Source organism: Chanodichthys erythropterus, chromosome 2 (assembly GCF_024489055.1).
Source record: "Chanodichthys erythropterus isolate Z2021 chromosome 2, ASM2448905v1, whole genome shotgun sequence".
Taxonomy (NCBI): Eukaryota; Metazoa; Chordata; class Actinopteri; order Cypriniformes; family Xenocyprididae; genus Chanodichthys; species Chanodichthys erythropterus.
The window spans coordinates 27931570-27951321 of NC_090222.1; the positions used below are offsets into that span (position 1 = coordinate 27931570).

Here is a 19752-nt window from a genome sequence, read left to right on the forward strand (position 1 = left end):
CTTAAGATGCACGTTTCAAATTAGATGATGCACTGATAATTGATGCTTAAAGGGATGGTTCATCTGAAAATCATAATTCTGTCATAATTTACTCACACTCATGGGTTTTAAACCTGTATGACTTTCTTCTGCAGACCACAAAAGAAGATATATTAAAGAATGTTGGTAACCAAAATATTTTGGTTATTACTGACTTCCATTGTATGTAAAAACACACTTTTTGAGACATTTCTCAAGATATATTCCACAGAAGAAAAAAATAATACAAGTTTGGAATGACATGAGGTTAAGTAGATAATGACAGATTTCATGTAGGGTGAACCTTTCTTTTAGTGTACAATTATGAGGAGCGCGTTTTTTTCACAATGAGTCATAGTTGGTAGAGCTGCCCAGTACAATGCCAGATGACAAAAAAATCTGGCAATTTACAAAATTTCTGAAACTGGTTTTGGACACAGAGTAACATAAAGCTACTTCCTCTATCAACAAAGGCCATTTATCGAAAATAAACTGTAAATAATATTTCAGAACATGTTAGAACAATGAACACTTTAATATAAGAATGCTTACATTAACATATCTACGCATGTTCTGGAACATTAAGTCAGTTTACATAGAGTTTGCTTAGATCATAATAGAGATTATTTACATATCAAAATCTACAAGGTATAAAATGGTCATGTAAAAACCATAACTAACATTATTAACAGTCTTCAAAGATTAAAATAAAATGTTCAACATGCCCCATTTACACTTATTCATCTAGCAGATGCCTTTATCCAAAGCATCTTGCAAAAGCAATTTTAATCAGAATGAACTGATGAAAGTGATAAATATCTAAAGAAATGTACATGCACATTGCACACACATCACTGATATACTTAGAGGACGATAAGAACATTCACACAGATCAAAGATTACTGAGGTCACATATCTAAAAAGCTGCAATTTATCCATTCTGAGAAGAAGAGACAGGAAAACCTGTTTTCTGTCTTTCGTTTTGCTTTCTGGGTCTGTTCAACATCATTATGTGTGTGTGTATGTACACCTGTGTGTGATTGTTCTACCATCCATCTATGGTTTTCATGTATGGAAAAGATCTACATTTATTAGAGCATATTTAAGATGACAATCCTGTCGCCATGAAAGAACAAACTCCCGCACATACTTGTGCGACACACATGTGCATATAAGCTGCCTAACCATCTGACTTCCTGTTTCTATAAAGAAAGCATGTGACAGCATCTGCTTTGATGATTTTGTACAATGCCATTAAAAAATGAAAGAGGAGATTAAAGGACAGAAAGAATGAACACACCGCTCTGTTTTTGTTGAAATGGGCTTGAGGCGTTACAGCAGAGATTGGCTTTAGAAACACGCTGGGTGTTTCAGACGTTCTGTTTCTGTGAGTGAATCAGTTAATTCATGTTTCTGTTAGTCAAAACAAGATTATGGCGCAGCTGTGATGGATTGTGAGAACATGCAGATCTGTATTCTTATAAAAGCTCTGGATATTCACTCAGACAGTTAATTTCAATATAAACTAATCCACAAACACCATATGAAGTCTAGCTGGGATCATTTCAAATTCAAATAAACATTTTACTGAAACATTCATGTAGCTGCTTTAAAATTCCTGATCATTTCTTCTCACAGATACTCAGAGACACCTGGGTCTGAGGAACAAGAGTTGCACCCTTAAAACTTCATCTGGAGCCCAGTCAACATCTCTGTCACACACACACAGGCTACAAATAGCTTGTTCAGTCACCTGCAAATGTTTATCTCCATAGATTCAAAACAATCGACTTTAAGGTATCTAAAATGTTCAATAAGATTTGACCTTCTCAGGTAAACTCCAAATCAGTGTGCTCAAAGAAAACGAGCAGAAACATCATCCATTAATATATGCGTGATTTGATGTGGTTCAGACAGCAGAGAGTGTCAAGAGTGTCATCATTCTCAGTGGAAGATTGTTCTAAATAAAAACATTATAAATAAATTGTGATAAACATAGTAATGAGAATAATATGCAGAGTATTCCACAGTAAAAGGAGGCAAAGAAAAAAAAATACTTGCAACACATTTATAAAAAACTGACCAGCAGACTGACCAACAAAGTGACTCAACCTGGAAGTCTCAGTCCTCCTACATCTAATCTCCCTGGCTTACATCAGTTCCTAAGCATGATTGTCTTAACAGAAACTTGCATAAACAGAGAGAGGAAGAGACTGAAGGTTTTTCTTTACTCACCAGGGTACTGGTTGTTATCGAGGTCAGAATCTCCACGCAGGGTGAATCCAAAGCCTGCTGGGATGGCGGATGAGGCCCAGTCGCCTCTCAGCACTTGAGATGCCTGTAACATCAGTCCAGATTTCTGCCCATTATAGATGAAGACCCTGCCACCACGGTCCTCCCCTGCGAACGGAGCCCCTATTGCAACGTCTAAGTGAGAAAGAGATGGAGAAACCATATTTCATCAATAACAGCATTTACATTATGAGAAATAAAGTTACAACTGTGAGATACAATCAATTGTGGGAGTAAAGTGTGTGATAAAGTGGCAATTATGAGAAATAAATGATAAATAGTGAGATATAAAGTCTCAATTCAGAGAAATACTCTCAAGTATTAAGACCTCATATCTCACACCCATGAGAATTTCTCTGATATAAGATATAAAGTGATATAAGATATATACAGTATTTCTCCAATATAAGATATACTTTTGAGGAGTGTGAGATATGACTTTATATGTCAGAATGAGACTATATCTTAAGGCTGGTGCACACTGTGCGATTTATAATAGTCCATTATGATTGTTGCTTGTCAGACTGTACCAACATGATCCTCATGTCACACTGTGGGATCTCAGCCATCCTATATGTCAGACTGTATGACAGTCAAAAAGCGTTAAAGGTGCCATCTTTTAAAAAAATGTAATATAAGTCTACGGTGTCCACTGAATGTGTCTGTGAAGTTTCAGCTCAAAATACCCCATAGTTTTTCTTTTAATTAATTTTTTTAACTGCCTATTTTGGGGCATCATTAAATATGAGCCGATTTAGGCTGCGGCCCCTTTAAATGCTCGCGCTCCCCGCCCACGGAGCTCGCACTTACCTTAAACAGCATAAACAAAGTTCACACAGCTAATATAACCCTCAAAATGGATCTTTACAAAGTGTTCGTCATGCATGCTGCATGCATACATCGGATTATGTGAGTATTGTATACTGTTATATTGTTTACATTGATTCTGAATGAGTTTACACTGTTGGAGAGATTTATAAAGAATGAAGTTATGTTTATGCATTAGACAGACTGCAAGTGTTTAATAATGAAAATAACGACGGATCTTGTCTCCGTGAATACAGTAAGAAACGATGGTAACTTTAACCACATTTAACAGTACATTAGCAACATGCTAACGAAACATTTAGAAAGACAATTTACAAATATCACTAAAAATATCATGTTATCATGGATCATGTCAGTTATTATTGCTCCATCTGCCATTTTTCGCTGTTGTCCTTGCTTGCTTACCTAGTCTGATGATTCAGCTGTGCACAGATCCAGACATCCTGCCCTTGTCTAATGTTTGAACATGAGCTGGTATATGCAAATATTGGGGGCGTACATATTAATGATTCCGACTGTTACGTAACAGTCGGTGCTATGTTGAGATACGCCTGTTTGTCGGAGGTCTTTTAAACAAATGAGATTTATATAAGAAGGAGGAAACAATGGTTTTTGAGACTCACTGTATGTCATTTCCATGTACTGAACTCTTGTTATTTAACTATGCCAAGATAAATTCAATTTTTAATTCTAGGGCACCTTTAAAAATGGTCACGTGCTTGAAAACTTGTCCGGAGTTTTACATCATCAACCCACATACTTTCGGTGACAGTGAGCAGCATTACATACGGGACTGAAATGGTGGCTAACAAAGAAATCTCTAGCGTTAATTTTGATCATGGCTTATCTTGAAAAACAAAGACAATTTGACGTTTGTCGTAGGAGAAGTCACACTGCAGGACTGTGCGCCAAAACTTCTGACACCGCCAGAATTTCGTCTGAGGTAAAATTTGATCACGAAGGTCATTTATTGGCTGTTGGTGAACATGTCAAACTAGCGATCAAAGACTACAGATTTTTGCCTAGGATTATATTCTCAAAATTTGTCTCAGACAACCAAATCGTGGCCAAAATCACACAGTGTGCACCCTGCATTTACACTGCAACATTATATATCACATCATATATCAAAACAGGCTTCATACCTACCAGAAACCCAAGATTCACACTAAGTGCAATACATTTGGCTCTGCTCCATTTTGTCATGTATTATTTATTATTGATTATTTCAATGTTGGCTATGGTAGAGAGGAACAGAGAGATGCTTTTAAGCAGAAGAAAAGAGGAGGATGCTGAAAAGAATACTGATGATTTACACAAAGCTCCACAGGGAGCGACCGCTCTTTTCTCCTCGGCACTGAGGGACTATTACTGAACAATAACAGACTCATGCACAAGCACAAGTCCAAGTCCACTACTGAATGGCCAATAAATCTCCAGGGTAGAGTTATCTATTCAAGTGTTCCTCTTGCCAGCAGCACTGCTCAAGTCATTAACCTACATTTGGGCAGCGGCACACACACAAGAGGAAAACTGAAGAAACAGAAAAATGCTGACCCAGACAGAGATGCCCACTGAGGGGCAGAAAGGCAGAGAAACAAAGCAACTGCAGGGATGTTGAGGAAATAAGCTCTATAAAGATCTATGTCAGGGAAATTCACATTACTTTGCTTTAGGGCCACTTTTAGAAAATTACCAGGGGCCAGTGAAAGATCTGGGAATGATCTAGTAGTGATACATTTGTTTTTTTTAAAAGAGTCCAGTAACCAACAATCACAGCTATTGTATATTATATACCAGTCGTATGTACCAAAATAATCATATGTGCTGGAAACCCTTTTCACACAATATAGTCCATGTGAATTTAATTATGACATCTTTGGGGACATCTAACATTTTTATTTATTGGTTTAAAGAGCACACACAATCCATCCCTTCTTATATACTGTACCTAAAATGGTGCACTTAAGTTTTAATTATTATCAACATATATTTTTTATAAAAATAACTCTATAAATGAGTTCCAAATTGATTGTATTTTTGAGCCCCACACTTTTCAGCGCTCCAGAGCTTAACATATAGTTTGGACAAAAATAATAGAGTTATTCTGAATTAAATGCTCTTGAGTTCTTATAGTGGTACAGTCTTTGTTAGCTGTGTCTTGAATGGATGTTTCATGCAGTTTTAAACAGCGAAGTATGAACAGAGCTTGGTTTTTTTATTAAATAAAATAAATAAACACATGTAAATGTACTTAACATAGCCTAGGCTATATGCATGTGTGCATTATCATCTTGTTGATGACATTCACTGTCAATAATTCACCTTGACAACGATCCCTTGCGGCATCAATGCACTTTAGCTACAGTATGTTCGTTATTCGTTCTAATGTGTCGGGAATGTTCTTGACACACTAATCAAAGTAATATCATACTGTCACGAATCCTGTCAGTTCCGGACAGAGCCTCGAGTCTCTCACGGAGGAGCTCCAGAGGCATAAAAGGAGGAGCGACTACAATGAAGGACGAGAGAGGACCAGGCCTGGACTTTATGTTATGTTTTATTATGTTTGTGTGGCCAGCAGACGTCCGCGAGGGTCTGCCGGCATTACTTTCGTTTTGTTCTTTGTTTATTTTACATTAAAGTTTTGTTGAACGTTCGCCGGTTCCCGCCTCCTTCTTCCCACAACTACTAACCGTGTTACAGACTCTCACTCACACACACACTTTGCGAGGTCTTGTTTACTCTGTAGCATTTCCAAGCGTTATTTACCCTGTCTGTCTGTCTGTCTGCCTGTTTCTGATCCTGTCTGTTCCCCGTGTACGATTCCTGCTGCCTGCCCTTTGGACCTTTTGGATGTTTATCATTTACTGGTTTTGTGAATGATATCTGCCTGTCCCGATTCCCTGCCTGTTCAACGATCACGATTCTGCTTGCTCTCTGCCATACCTGTTTGCCACTGTTTGACCCTTGCCTGTTTAACTACGAACTCTGCTTTAGTAAAGCTTGCACATGGATCCAATCCTGAGTCCCGCCTCGTTACACATACCTTCTGTTCTCTTCTTTTTAAAGAACGTCAAAAGATGCGATCCTTTTGAACAAGCAACGAAAATGCCGAAAGCTTGCTTGAATCAGAGATCTGGCGTGGCTGTGCACAGCGTGTTACACAATATTGGGTTCTGATTGGTCAATCGCTGTTATTTATAGTTTAATTATCATACAGAGAATTTTAAAATTTTGTTTACCTGATAAGTTTTACATAATACAGAACACCGTTAATCTAAGGGGGATGGTAAGGGGGGTGGATTTACAGAGAGGATGCATTTTTTTCAACATAGGGGATTTCATCCCCCCGCATCCCCCCTTAAATCGAGCCCTGCATATAACAAGGAATAACATGAAGTGGCATGTCACTGTCTACACTGCAAGTGGCATGATTATTTTCTGATTATAAAGGAAGCAGTTTTGTCCTGTTTGGTTGCATCAGTGTAGACATGGAAACTGAATTGTCAAAGACAATAACAATGTTGTTGAGGATAGTTTTGTCTGATGATAACCTCATAGGGAGCTGTATTTTGCTTGAAGGCTGGACTCTGAATATCCCTGATCTATGTCCACACTCTATTATAAATATCTGATGAACTCCAAAGAATGGACAAAAAAAAAAGGGACAAAAGGATAGAAATTCAGGAAAGAGAGAGAGCCCATGACTAATGACAGATCTGAGAGGAATGTGTGCTCATGGAAATCTTCTAAGCTAAGCAAACCATTCTGAGGTAGAAGGGAAAGAAAAGTTTAATTACACTTAGAAAAATAAAATCATCACCACAAGAAAGCACTCATTTCCGTCCACCGGACCACCGTGTGTGTGTGTTTCTGAGTGGGAAGTGTGTATGTGCACGTGCCTCAGTGTATGTAATAATGCTCTGTTTCACTGTTTCTCTTGGGCGAGTTCCTTTCTATAAATATCCATCGCATGTTTTTGGTGATTCTTAATCATTTCCTTTTCCTGTTTTCTGGCAGAGGGCACAGTAGCTGGCACAATGCCCAAAGACCCCCAACATTAACAGCCTGATGGTCGACGAAAAAGAACTGCATAATATATATGAGAGAGAATTCATTATGACACTTTACAAGATACTTAATTGTGTGGCTTGGCCTTAATCGACTGCATACATACACTACAGGCCACAGCGGAGAGAAACAGACGTTTTACAGACATAAGAAACCACTGGGTCCAAAAATAACAGACATATATTATAAAATCATGCTCACGGGCCTAATCTCATTTTCTGGCCCTAATGGAATTATAATTATAAATATATATGCATTTTGTTAAATAAATTGATTCATATACAGTATTTTTTCAACCATTTACATGTAATTTATCATTTAATATTCATTAGAATGAGGGCAATCAAACGCTGTTAAACATGTGTGAATATACTGTATATATGTGTATGTATATATACACATACACATATATTGTGAGATATTTGCTTTTATGTACCATCTCAAACTTTTGTGGCAGCTGCAGATACTTCCTGCCATGTAAATGTTTCAATTCATGATATTTCTTCTTATTCTTAATCTCTTAATCTTTAGCACGTAAGTGAATTGTGCTGAATCTCTTGAAAGAAGTTAATCAAAGTTATGCTCTTCATGTTTAGTGTGATTGGCTGCAAGCTGCCCAAAGTTAAACATAATCTATAGATCAAACCCTAAGCTGATGCAGAACGTTTTTCGTGTGACAGGTCACAGGACACTACAGACTGCATACACAAACATAAGGGATGCCTCACAATGGATACTCTTCGTGGATCTTACTTTGCTCTGTATGTCAGTGTTCGACTGTGACACTGTTGTTTCGCATGAAAGCAGGAAACAGTGAATCTGGAGGCACATGAGCAACAAAACTGAACAAACGAAGCTCAGAGCAAAGCAGCTATGCAAATAACTATATGACAGAATAATTCATACAGCAGAGGCACAAAAAACACACAGAGACATTGTGAGAAATGTCACTTCATCACTCCAGTGCAGCCATATGGCTGGTGTAACAGAGATGCCGTGTGTGATATCAGATTCTTTCTGACCATATAAGATATTGATTAAGTCATTATTCTCCAAAACTCCCAGGCAGCATCATCTCATAATGCGATACTTTTACATAGCCAGAAAATGTGAATCAAGGCGCATAAATAATCCACAAAGTAAATCCCTGCATAAATTAAAGTGTTTTGTTACCATTAGCTTTTCTCTGAAACACACAGACAAATTCTATACAGTATTTCAGTCTCTAAGCTCATTTACATTTCATATAATATTACAACATGTTTATTTATTTATTTATTTTTAAATCAGTGTCTGCTGATTGAGGATCAGGTGGCTTGCATATCATGCATGGATATAATATCCTCATCTTACTTTCATCCACATCAAGTGTCATTTTAAAATTACAGTGACATATCAGGTTAAGTTACAGTAACATATGGAGCTGATTCATAGATTGCACAGTAAAGTCACACACATACACACACAGTAATCAGTATAACAGAAAAGCTCTCTGTTCCCAACCCAACTCAGTCTGTCTGAACTGATAAAGATGATCTGTGGGTGATTAGTTCGGTCTGGACTCCACCCATGGACACCTGGTTCAATTCATACAGCCAGCAGTTCAGACTTCTACACTTTAAAATCCAGGGGATCTATTATCGCAACTGAATTACATAAAAATGTATTGATTTAATTAAACCTTTTAAGTTGCAAACACTATTTGATAAATTGAATTCTGTTGACATAATAATGTCGAACAACTTAAAGGGTTAGTTCACCCAAAAATGAAATTTCTGTCATTGAGTATCATGAGTACCCTCATGTCATTCCAAACCCGTAAGACCTTTGTTCATCTTCAGAACACAAATTAAGATATTTTTTGATGAAATCTGAGATATTTTTTATCTCCCATAGAAAGCAAGGAAATGACCACGTTCAAGGTCCAGAAGTAGTAAGATTATATATACATACATTGAATACAGTATTTAATAGACATTTTTAAACTATTTAAATATTTATTGACAAACATCATTTTGGAATGCTAATGTTAAGGTTTTTTTTGTTTGTGGCAATAATATTGGTTGATCAGCAACATAAATATGAACCACATGACCTCCATCTGCAGGCTCAACAAAACACACACAGCAGAGTGGTTAACACCCAACTCTTCACAGGAAAATGCAGACAAGGGCACCAAATCACTAATTTTACACTTCCTGACTGGATTAAAACTGAACATTTTAAGTGTGTGATAGAGAGACAGGATATCCTACACAACAAAAGGCAAGTAGGAAATGGATGTATATGTAACTACTGTCTCACCAGCCTTGAAAAAACACGCAATACAACACGATACAAGTGCATTAGCATGAACACTTACCAAGGTAGCCATCCTGGTTGATATCTCCAAGAGGGGCGATGGCACTTCCGTATCGGCCAAACATGTGCGTTCCAGTGAGTGTGATGGGAGGGGAGAAGAGAAGCACGTCCTCTTGCAGGTACAAGTACACACGGCCCACCTCACGTGGTTTACTCTCAAACTCACGGTCCATGTAGAGTGGGGCTCCAACTAGCACGTCATCAAGCCTGTGTGTGCACAAATAAATTTACAAATTTGATAAAAACACCTCTTTGCATTTTTAGAGGTCCATAAATGATATTATGAGAATAACCAGGACTAAAACCAACAAAGATGGTGGCGTGATTCCATGATGAAATTAAATGAAACGTTCACATTTGTACTTCTCAGACTCAGTTTTTTGATATCTAAAAATAAGTCCCTGTGATTTATACATTTCAGCATTTGGTAGCCAAAATAACAAAAACGATACATTGACTTCAACACTACAGACTGATTGGCCCAGTTTCCAGCAAATGAGCCATTTCAACAGCTTTAAGTGTAATGAGCTGTAATTCTCTCTCTGTGCACTGGTCATTGCTGGTTTATCATTTAACTGCTCTTTCTCTGTGTATTCTGTTGATTTACTGTGTATTCAACTATGTACTGTTGGTAAGGAAGCCTTTCAGTTAATGGCATAAACACATGTCAGAATTTCAGACATAAGAGAAGGAGCTTTGGCGCTGAAGTGTCAGCAAGGTTTTGTATCCTCATAAGACCAAATCAGAAACAAATTTTATATACTGTATATCAAATTTCCCCCCTGGATGATGCAAGCATTTAAACAAGGGTCAAGTAAACCAGAACGTAATGCATGAGTCTAAATAAGCCAAACCCTAAAGAAAAACTGATGTTCCTATTCATATAGTTTATATGGTCCTATAAAGCTCTAAATACAACTTGTAACTAAATACAGCAAGAGCTGGCAAATTAAATTAGCTTAAAATAAATAATACAGGCAGATAAGAAAGCCTCATTTCAGTGCAGACAGACCGTGAGGAACACCTAGTTACTATGACTATGGAATGTGCACTTCTGAGTCATTCACAGGGGATAAATCTCAGATTTATTAAGAAAGAACTCAATGCAAACAGACTTTATATTACTTTATATATTAGTACCACCTTTTGCATGGGAGTCATTGGACACTGTTCAAGCTGACTTACCCATCTCCATTTAGATCAGTCACTGCAATGGTGTATCCAAAATAAGAGGCCATCTGTGAGAACAAATCATATATGAAATCAAATGAAACTGAAGTGGGACACAAAGAAATAAATGGGATGCATTGCTATAACAATTGCTTTAATATCTTCTGCTGAATCAAAAAGCTTTAAAAAAGATCTGTGTCTTATTCAAAAAATACTTTTAGTCCCATTTAACTAGGCACTACGAAACAAAACAGTAATAGTTTACTATAAGGTCTCATTTGTTAATGCATTAACTAAAAATGAGCAATATGTTCTTACAGCAGTTATTAACGTGTTAATGTTCATGTTAGTTCACAGTGCATTAACTACTGTTAAAAGATATTAGTAAATGTTGAGATGAACATTAATTAATATACGCTGTAGAAGTATTGAAAACACATTAAAGGTTGGAGAGTCGCTCACCTGCTCCCCAGTAAAATTCTGAATAAACGTCAAGTTTGTTGCATTGATCACAGCCACCTAAAAAAGAAAAGTTAGATTATATTAAATAATGCTCATAAAACACTTTTTACATTCATGACAGACTGTCATGATTCTGGATTATTCCCTGATGTACTACAGGACTTGTGTATCTGACCACATGCCTGTCCTCAACCCAAAACCAGAGTGATTTTCCTCATGTTAGGCATCTAGCACTCTAATAATTACGTCCAGATTGATCTTAGTGGATGTTTTATGGGGTACTCATGACTGAGATCCTAAATCAAACAAAGCCACATATGGCTAATACCCAAAAATATAAGATCCAGTGAAAAAAAGTCCCAAAATCACTGTCTGCTTTAAAACCTACTCATCCAGCTGAATATGATTCTGTTTAATTGAGGGCCAAAGGGGACACCCCTACATCCTAGATGCTACAGCCCTAATTGGGAATTCCTTCTTAAGACTTCAAATCACATCCAGATGAGAAACTCACATCCACTTACACAAGTGACTTAGAGGCTTTACTCTTACCAGAATACATCTTTGTAAAACATACAGCTTTTCTTTGTTTATTTGAATTAATAAATGTTTAAATTTTAGTACAAATGAAGCGGATAACCTCTCGAACATTTCTCACATTCTTCCTTCCCCTTTGACCTTTGATTCTTGTTCTTACCATGATAGAAACACAGGAAACAAAGTATGTTTAGGACTGTATACTTACATAACCAAAGTTGTGTGCTCCTCGAGGAACCCCTGCTACCAGTTCTGAATAAAGGACATAAGAAAATCATACAGTATAAGTATACATACCTGAGATATTTACATATGTGCCAGCAGGTTTATATATTTTAGACTAGCACAGTTTGAAGAAACAAATGGTGTGCTTCACTACAGAACAATAATAAAACAATCACTTTCCTGTTTTGAGAAGAGTGTGTATGAGTGAATGTTTCACACACATACAACCACTTATCTAGTGCATCTCGGGGTAAACAGTGAGGTGAGACTTTTGAGTGTTGTAAATCTCTTCTCTGTCAACACCATGTCAGTCACTCATTTATTATAAATATTTAGAAGAAAGAGACAGAGAAGAGAAAGACACATAGCAAAGGAGACAGGGGCTGTCAGAGGCCTGATGGATGATTGTGGAGATAGTGATGTGGTAGGAGGGTTTGTGGCTGTCTGTCAGATCTGTCCCACCCACTGAGAATGGAGAAGGACTATTCAAAGGTTTGCCTCGTTTCTAACTCGAAAGCTCCCAGACTGCCAGGGACCCATCACACCCTGCTCTTCCTCAACCCTTCCCCCCACAACCTTCCAACAAATTTCCCGCCGTTTTTGCCCGCAAAGTACACCACAGAAAGAGCCCATTTATGAAACTCTGACAAAAAGAGATCAGCATGTCTCTTCTCTCTGGATTCACCACAAATCCAGACCAGACAGAACATATGTATGACAGAAACAGAGAGAGAATTCTGGGAAGAATGAACTGAACCCACTGATAGCGGTTTTATTTGTGTATTCTGTCTGCGTTGTTTAAGCGTATGAATTGTGCAAATCAAGAAACAGAGCACATTTCCCTCAAAAAATTGTGCTGAACAATTTTGTTGCAACTCTGATTCATCATGTGGCTTTCTATTGTTCCACCTGTATTATTATAGAGGTTATTAGTACATTTTAAGGTAAAAATAGATTGTAGGTATTTTGATTATATCACTTAACAAAATATACAGTTATAAGTTGTTAAATATACAGGCACCAAAATCTCATCCTGTAATATCATAAACATTGTCACTGTCATTTTAATGTGAATAAAAGTACAGCTGCCAATTTTTTTTAACAGGATTTTTCAGAAAATGTACACAAACATCTCTTTAAAATAAAATGTGTACTTTTGTCAATAAGGCCAATCTATAATATATCATCATTTACTTTCATTTACATAAGGTGATTTTATGAGTTTACTGGATTGTGGGCGGTTAGTAAGTAAGATGCATGATTTTGCAGAACAGTACTGTCTGATGGATAGGTATGCTAATGATTGCTTATGAGTTGATGTGGGTGCACACATGTGTGTTTTAGAGAGGGATGACAGACTGCAGACAGGCTGTTTGTCACTGGGTGGCATGTCAGGGACAGAATCCTGTGAGGGCTCTGTAATTATGGTCTGAGGCTGAAGGGTCCGATCAAAGCTCAGCAAGCAACAAATCCACACAACAACCACACACAGAGACAGAGCTCTCTCTCTCTCTCTCTCTCTCTCTCTCTCTCTCTCTCTCTCTCTCTCTCTCTCTCTCTCTCTCATACACGTGTATTCAAACTCTACAAAAGATGCAAAGGTTTGTTTATGTGTCTGAGATAGAGGTCTGCTACTCAACCCAAATATTACGACGTGTGACAAACTGACGAAAGAAGATATTTTGAAGAACGTTTTTTTCCACACAATGAAAGTCATTGGGGTCCAAAACAACACTGGAGTTTACTGACTTTCCTTATTGGAGAAAAAAAAAAAAAAAAACAACAATGGGATATTTTCAAAATATCTTCTTTTTATTTCACAGAAGTGAGTCAGTCATGTAGGTTTAGAATGATATGAAGGTGAGTAAATGACAGAATTTTCTTTTTTGGGCATATTCCCTCTCTTAAGCTGCGTTTCCACAGCAGAACTTTCCCCAGGAACTAGGGACTTTGGGTTGGTACTTGGTGTGTTTCAACCACAGGGACCAGGGTCTAAATGAATTACCGGGTAAAAAATCCCCCCTCAGAAAGTTCCTGCTTGCGAGATAGTACTGTTCAAAGCATTTTCTTGACAAGTAAAAATTATTTTCTTGTTTTGGGGGCAGGACTTGGGTGCTGAACATGCTGGTTGAGTTGAGCATTTTATTTCAACCACCATTTTTAAAAGTCTGCTGCGGTGCGTGCAGTAACAGTCGTTTGCTATTTGATTCAACAATGGAGTTCAAAAACTATGACTGATCGACTGATGATGAGGTTCAGGGTTTATTAAGCTTATATTCAGAGGACAAAATCCAGTGGGAACGGGAAAGTCGCAAGCAGTCCTACGTCACCAGACTTAATCTTCACGGTACTTTAGACCGTGAAGCGTGTTGCTGGAAATGCAGACAGCAACAGGTCTGAGAGAAAAATATTTTCTGGGTAGAACCGAAGTCCTATTCCATTATTCCTAGCTGCGGTATTTCAGTGGAAAAGCAGATTTAGTTTTTAGTTTTTCCTCTTTATCAAGCCCCTCCTTCCAAAAAGCATAATGTGCTCTGATTGGTCGGCGGGACCAATGTGCTGTGCAGTGTTATTTTCGTTGATGAATAATTTTCGTCATAATTTTCGTTAACGACATTTTTTCACGGACGAAAACGAGACGATGACTAAATAAAAATGCGTTTTGAATGACTAAAACTATGACTAAAATCTACTCTAATTTTTGTCAACGGATAAAAACGAGACGAAAATGTAAGAGAGGGACGATTTGGGAAGATATCCAGTCAGAACTGCTGTCCTGTGTGGAAGATGCGCACATTTGAAGTGTAATGTGCTGATCTAACCGTGGGAAGCGCGGCGCTGTTGTGCGCTCTACAGGCTCGTCCAGCAGCACTTCAGACTGCTTTGCAATTAATGACTAGCGCATATTTATGCTAAGTGTTTGCTTATAATCTAATGTTGATGAATTACAATGTTTAAATGGTAGTATGTTTTAGACGGTTGTAAGAAATGCATATTTTATCTCCCTCATGAGTAGCCTGCTACAATAGGCTACAGTGCAGACTGCAGACATTTCAGAATAAGAGTCACGGTGTATTTCGGGATGGTTTCTAATTATAATTCATAGTAAACAAGGAAAGACTAAGAACATTATTTGACACATTATTCAATTTATTTTACAAGTATAAGGGTTATTATAGTTAACTAAACCTAAAACCAAAGAAATCTTGATTACTTTAAATAAACATTAACTGAAAGAAAAAATAAATATAAAAATGTAAACTTATTTTATTTCATAGTTTCTAAGCTTTAGCTTAACCTGAGGTATTAAAACAAACAGAAATAAGAACTTATAGACATTTAAAAGCAAAAACTAAGAGACGTAAACACAAAAAATTACTAAAACTTTTAACTAAAATTACAATGAAAGCAGAAAAACTAAAACTTAAATTGAATAAAAAATTTTAAACGAAAACTACAATAGTACCGCAATGATAAGTGTGTGAAAAGTACTGAATTTTGCTCTTTCGCATGTTTTTGCATTTGAATGATCAAAAACCGTCCACTTTGGCAAGCAAAGTACAATTGGGTGAACATAAACAGTTTAGAGAATATATCAGATGTATATCAGTGTATTGGATTTGTGTATTGTTAGAGAAATGCTTAATGCACTACAATTTAACTAAATTAGAATTTAGCCGACTAAATCTACAGTAGATTTTATGATATTTAATCGACTAAAACTAGACTAAACTAAAACAATTTCCGATGACTAAAATATGACTAAAACTAAATGGCATTTTAGTCAAAAGACTATATCTAAAACTAAATCAAAATTTGCTGTCAAAATTAACACTGGTGCTGTGATTGGTCAGCTGTTTCGAGCTTGTTTCAAAAATTTCACGCCCCTTACCATAACTGCAAATTTCACATTCCCAGAAAAAAAAACATTTCAGAGAGTTCAGAAACAGTGCTTACTGATATAGAGAATAACTCCCTTTGGACTTTGTAACTTTGCTGACTTTTTCATGCTCAAACAGTAACATTACAAACCAATGAAAGTGTAAAAAAACATAATAGGAAGTTCCTTAGAAGTTCTCACCTTGTTCCGAATCACCTGTGAACTCTCCGACCGCTACAGAGTACCCTAACAGACACAGAGAGAGAACGTAAGAAAACCAGAGACATTACAGTGAGAGAAACAGTTGATGCTGCTAACAAAAGTGGGTCAGTTAAAAATGTTTACTCATGTTGGCTTTATCTCGTCATTTTATTATTGATTGCACTATTATCGTGACCATCCAGCTGTGATGATGATTTCTTACAGTACATAAGGGAAAATGCTCCCTTATGGATTTTGAAGTGTGTATTCAAGAAATATTTGTGTGTGTGTGTGTATGTGTGTGTGTTGAGGTCTGCAGTTCCAGATGGAAATATTATCAGTAGGCACAAATTCAGCACCAAACTGAGCTATGGGACAGAGGGTCAAGGTTACCTCAACATCCACAAAAAAAGATTGTGTGTTCATTTGACTGAGGGCTGGTTCCCCTGACCCATAAACAGGGCCTCAAGGAAATCGCTGGTGTCCCATAAAGCATCTTTACCTTTCAAAGGCAAACACACAGACACATCTCTTACCTAGGTAACTGTCATCAAATGTGTCTGATGCAGCCACCGTCTGCTTCTCTCCCTGAACTTTGCGAAGGATATTTTTCAGGGAATAGCCGTTCAATATTTCTGCAACTCCTGCTGTGATCACTTGACCTAAACACACAATTACACATTTCTGTTAATTTTCACACACTGATTTTGTGTGAATGTGTGTGTTGATGTGTATGAGACAAATTGTGCAATTGTGGTGGCAGATGTTGTTACTCATTTTTTGGATGAAAAAACATCAAACTTCAATGCACAAAATTCCTACAGAAAACCATATGCACTAAAAGAATACGAATAAAAGTAGCAATAAAGATTTTTACGTAAAATATATTCTTGGACATAATTGGACAAAATAAATTACAAAAAAATAATAATTACATAAAGCATTTGACTTTTAATGTCAATAAAATTAGTGCAATATTTCATAAAATGAATTTTAATGAAAGAAACCCATAGGCTAAAAGTCATGTCATGACTAAGGTCACAGTTTCTACATGTGACATTCTTTCAGTTCAAAAGATCAGTTGTTTTTTATTTTATGCCATTTTTTTCTTCATTTTTAAAACTATTTTTACAATATTGATAGTTATCATATGCAACAACAATAATTACACAATTATATTGAGATTAATGATAGCTGTTTATTTTTGCAATATCTTTCTAACTTGTTTTTAAATTCTAAGATTAATTAGTGTGACCTTGAAGTGAATAAAAAATACATTTTTAATATAGCAGGATATGTATAATATGTGACACTGGACCACAAAAGCAGTCATGAGTCACATTTGTAGCAATAGCCAACAATACATTGTATGGGTCAAAATTATCGATTTTTCTTTTATGCCAAAAATCATTAGGATATTAAGTAAAGATCATGTTCCATGAAGATATTTTGTAAATTTCCTACCGTAAATATATCAAAAAATATTTTTGTGAGTGGATATGCGTTGCTAAGGACTTCGTTTGGACAACTTTAAAGGCGATTTTCTCAATATTTAGATTTTTTTACACCCTCAGATTCCAGATTTTCAAATAGTTGTATCTCAGCCAAGTATTGTCCTATCCTAACAAACCATACATCAATGTATGATCTTGGTGATTTATTCAGCTTTCAAATGATGTATAAATCTCAATTTCAAAAAATTTACCCTTATGACTGGTTTTGTGGTCCAGGGTCACATATAGGTTTGATAAGTTTCATATTTAAAAGATTTTTCCAGTGGAAACTCCATTGCTATTGTAGAATGACCCAATAACTGATGTTTTGGTCCAAGGATGGCAGAAAGACAAAAATTTAAACAAAGGGACACCATTTATCTCTCAAACTGTGTCAAAACCTCCCTGTAATGCTTTAACAAAATTCAGATTTGTCATTCTGCAACCATCTACAGGGTCATTACACAAGCTCTGAAGAAAATAACACAGACACGAGTTCGCCTCATAATTTAAGATCTGACATGGTGAATAAAGAAAGCAAAAAAAAAAGAGAGAGTGAGGGAGAGATATTTTCTCTCATTTTGTTGTTCAAGTACAATACATAGATTACTCTCATTTACTACCAAACTACAGCCTGACCTGAACCCTAACCATTAATCTCTCTTAATGTGTGTGTTTAGCTGTGTACATGCGTCTCTATTAACTTGCATTTGTTTCGTGGACACATGACACAACATGTGGTACTTTTTCTCCTCACAATTTGTTGTCTTTCCTCAGAAAAAAGAGATGAAAGGCAAAGGTTAAGATGGACTGAGCGTGGGAAAAGAAGAGAGGAGAGAAAGCGAGTGGCAGGTCATAACTCCTAATGCATTAGTATTTGTACACAGCATGAAAGTAGCCTATATGAGAGACAGAGGGGGAGAGAGAGAAAGGCCCTGTGTCTGACATTAGATTTTTGCCCCATCTCTAGTCATCTGTCTCTCCGTTACAATCAAAAACCAATAACACATGTGAGATGTGATGTGGAGCCCACTATTATCAATATTTATTAAGGACTGTAACTCTGAGTTCAGTCTGTGGGGGGTCTAATGATTGAGCTCATATGTTTTCATGTCTTAACATACGACTGCAATTACACAACAATCTAGCATTATGATCCAAATTCAGACACAAACAATCACATATACATCCGGCCACAAAATATTTAGCTGTGCCTCATTTAGTCAGGGCCAAACATCCATTCCACACATTTTTGCAATGTCCTCTCTTGCTCTCTCTACAAGCAATACCTAAGATTTCCCACACCTTTTGGATTTGACACATCATTTCTATTACTTATTCAGTCATTCATGATAAAATAATTGATAAAATTATAAAAAATATTTTATAGATATTGCACTAAGACATACTGTTTATTATTAGTATTAGAGTGGAACAAAACATATTTCCATTATAGAAATTTCACTTTATTGATTTAAAATGTTTAAAAACAGAAATTAAATAAACATGTATTTTATGCAATATTTGCTTAAAATTCAAATTCAATGCATTAATTAAGCTGTAAATAGATATTGAATCAATAAGCCAGATGAGTGGATGCTGGCGGTCTCAAAATAGCCAAATACTTGCTGTTCTATCCCTAACATAAACATTGCTAAACAAATGCAGGTGTACAGATCTCGATCTTGATCTGTACACCTGCATTTGTTTAGCAATGTTTATGCTCTTCAAATGTACTTCATTGTTAATTGAGCAGAATGTATAATGCTGGCTAAAAGTGAGGAAGTGCATGTGTTCATTAACCTGCAGTCACCGGAGGTTAAAAGCGATGATTACAGATCTAACTGTGAGCCAACACTAAAGCCACTGACCAGAGAGAGCAGCTCATTGACCTCGACCTGTCTTCTATTATCACAACCGCTGTATTACCGCCATCACTGACCCATCTGTGATGAGTGAACTGTGACAGAACACTTCACTGTGGAGAGAATGCTGAGCTCTGATTGGCTGAACAGACTCAGCAATGGTAGCGCTAACACACTGAGATAATCCCTGATTATTTTGCTAACGGGGCTCATGGGAGGTGACGTGTCATCATCTGAGTGTCTGTTATTCTGCTCTGAAGGTGGAGGAAAGGTCAGCCTGGTCAGTTTGTTGGATGGAGCTGAGATTCTTGGGCTCCTGTGAGACTGTGAGTCTGGGATATCAGAG

General features: G+C 36.8%; 1 protein-coding gene across 1 annotated transcript in view; it reads right to left on the reverse strand.

The window, feature by feature from the left end:
• Positions 1-19752, reverse strand: part of itga8 (integrin, alpha 8) — a 69888-nt gene that overhangs the window by 41676 nt on the left and 8460 nt on the right. Inside the window, exons 7-13 of the mRNA XM_067394827.1 lie at positions 16585-16710; positions 16049-16093; positions 11951-11994; positions 11206-11262; positions 10759-10811; positions 9575-9780; positions 2254-2445 (exon numbers count right to left, since the gene is read on the reverse strand). Of these exons, the coding sequence (XP_067250928.1) occupies positions 2254-2445; positions 9575-9780; positions 10759-10811; positions 11206-11262; positions 11951-11994; positions 16049-16093; positions 16585-16710 (723 nt within the window). The remainder of the gene's footprint in view (positions 1-2253; positions 2446-9574; positions 9781-10758; positions 10812-11205; positions 11263-11950; positions 11995-16048; positions 16094-16584; positions 16711-19752) is intronic.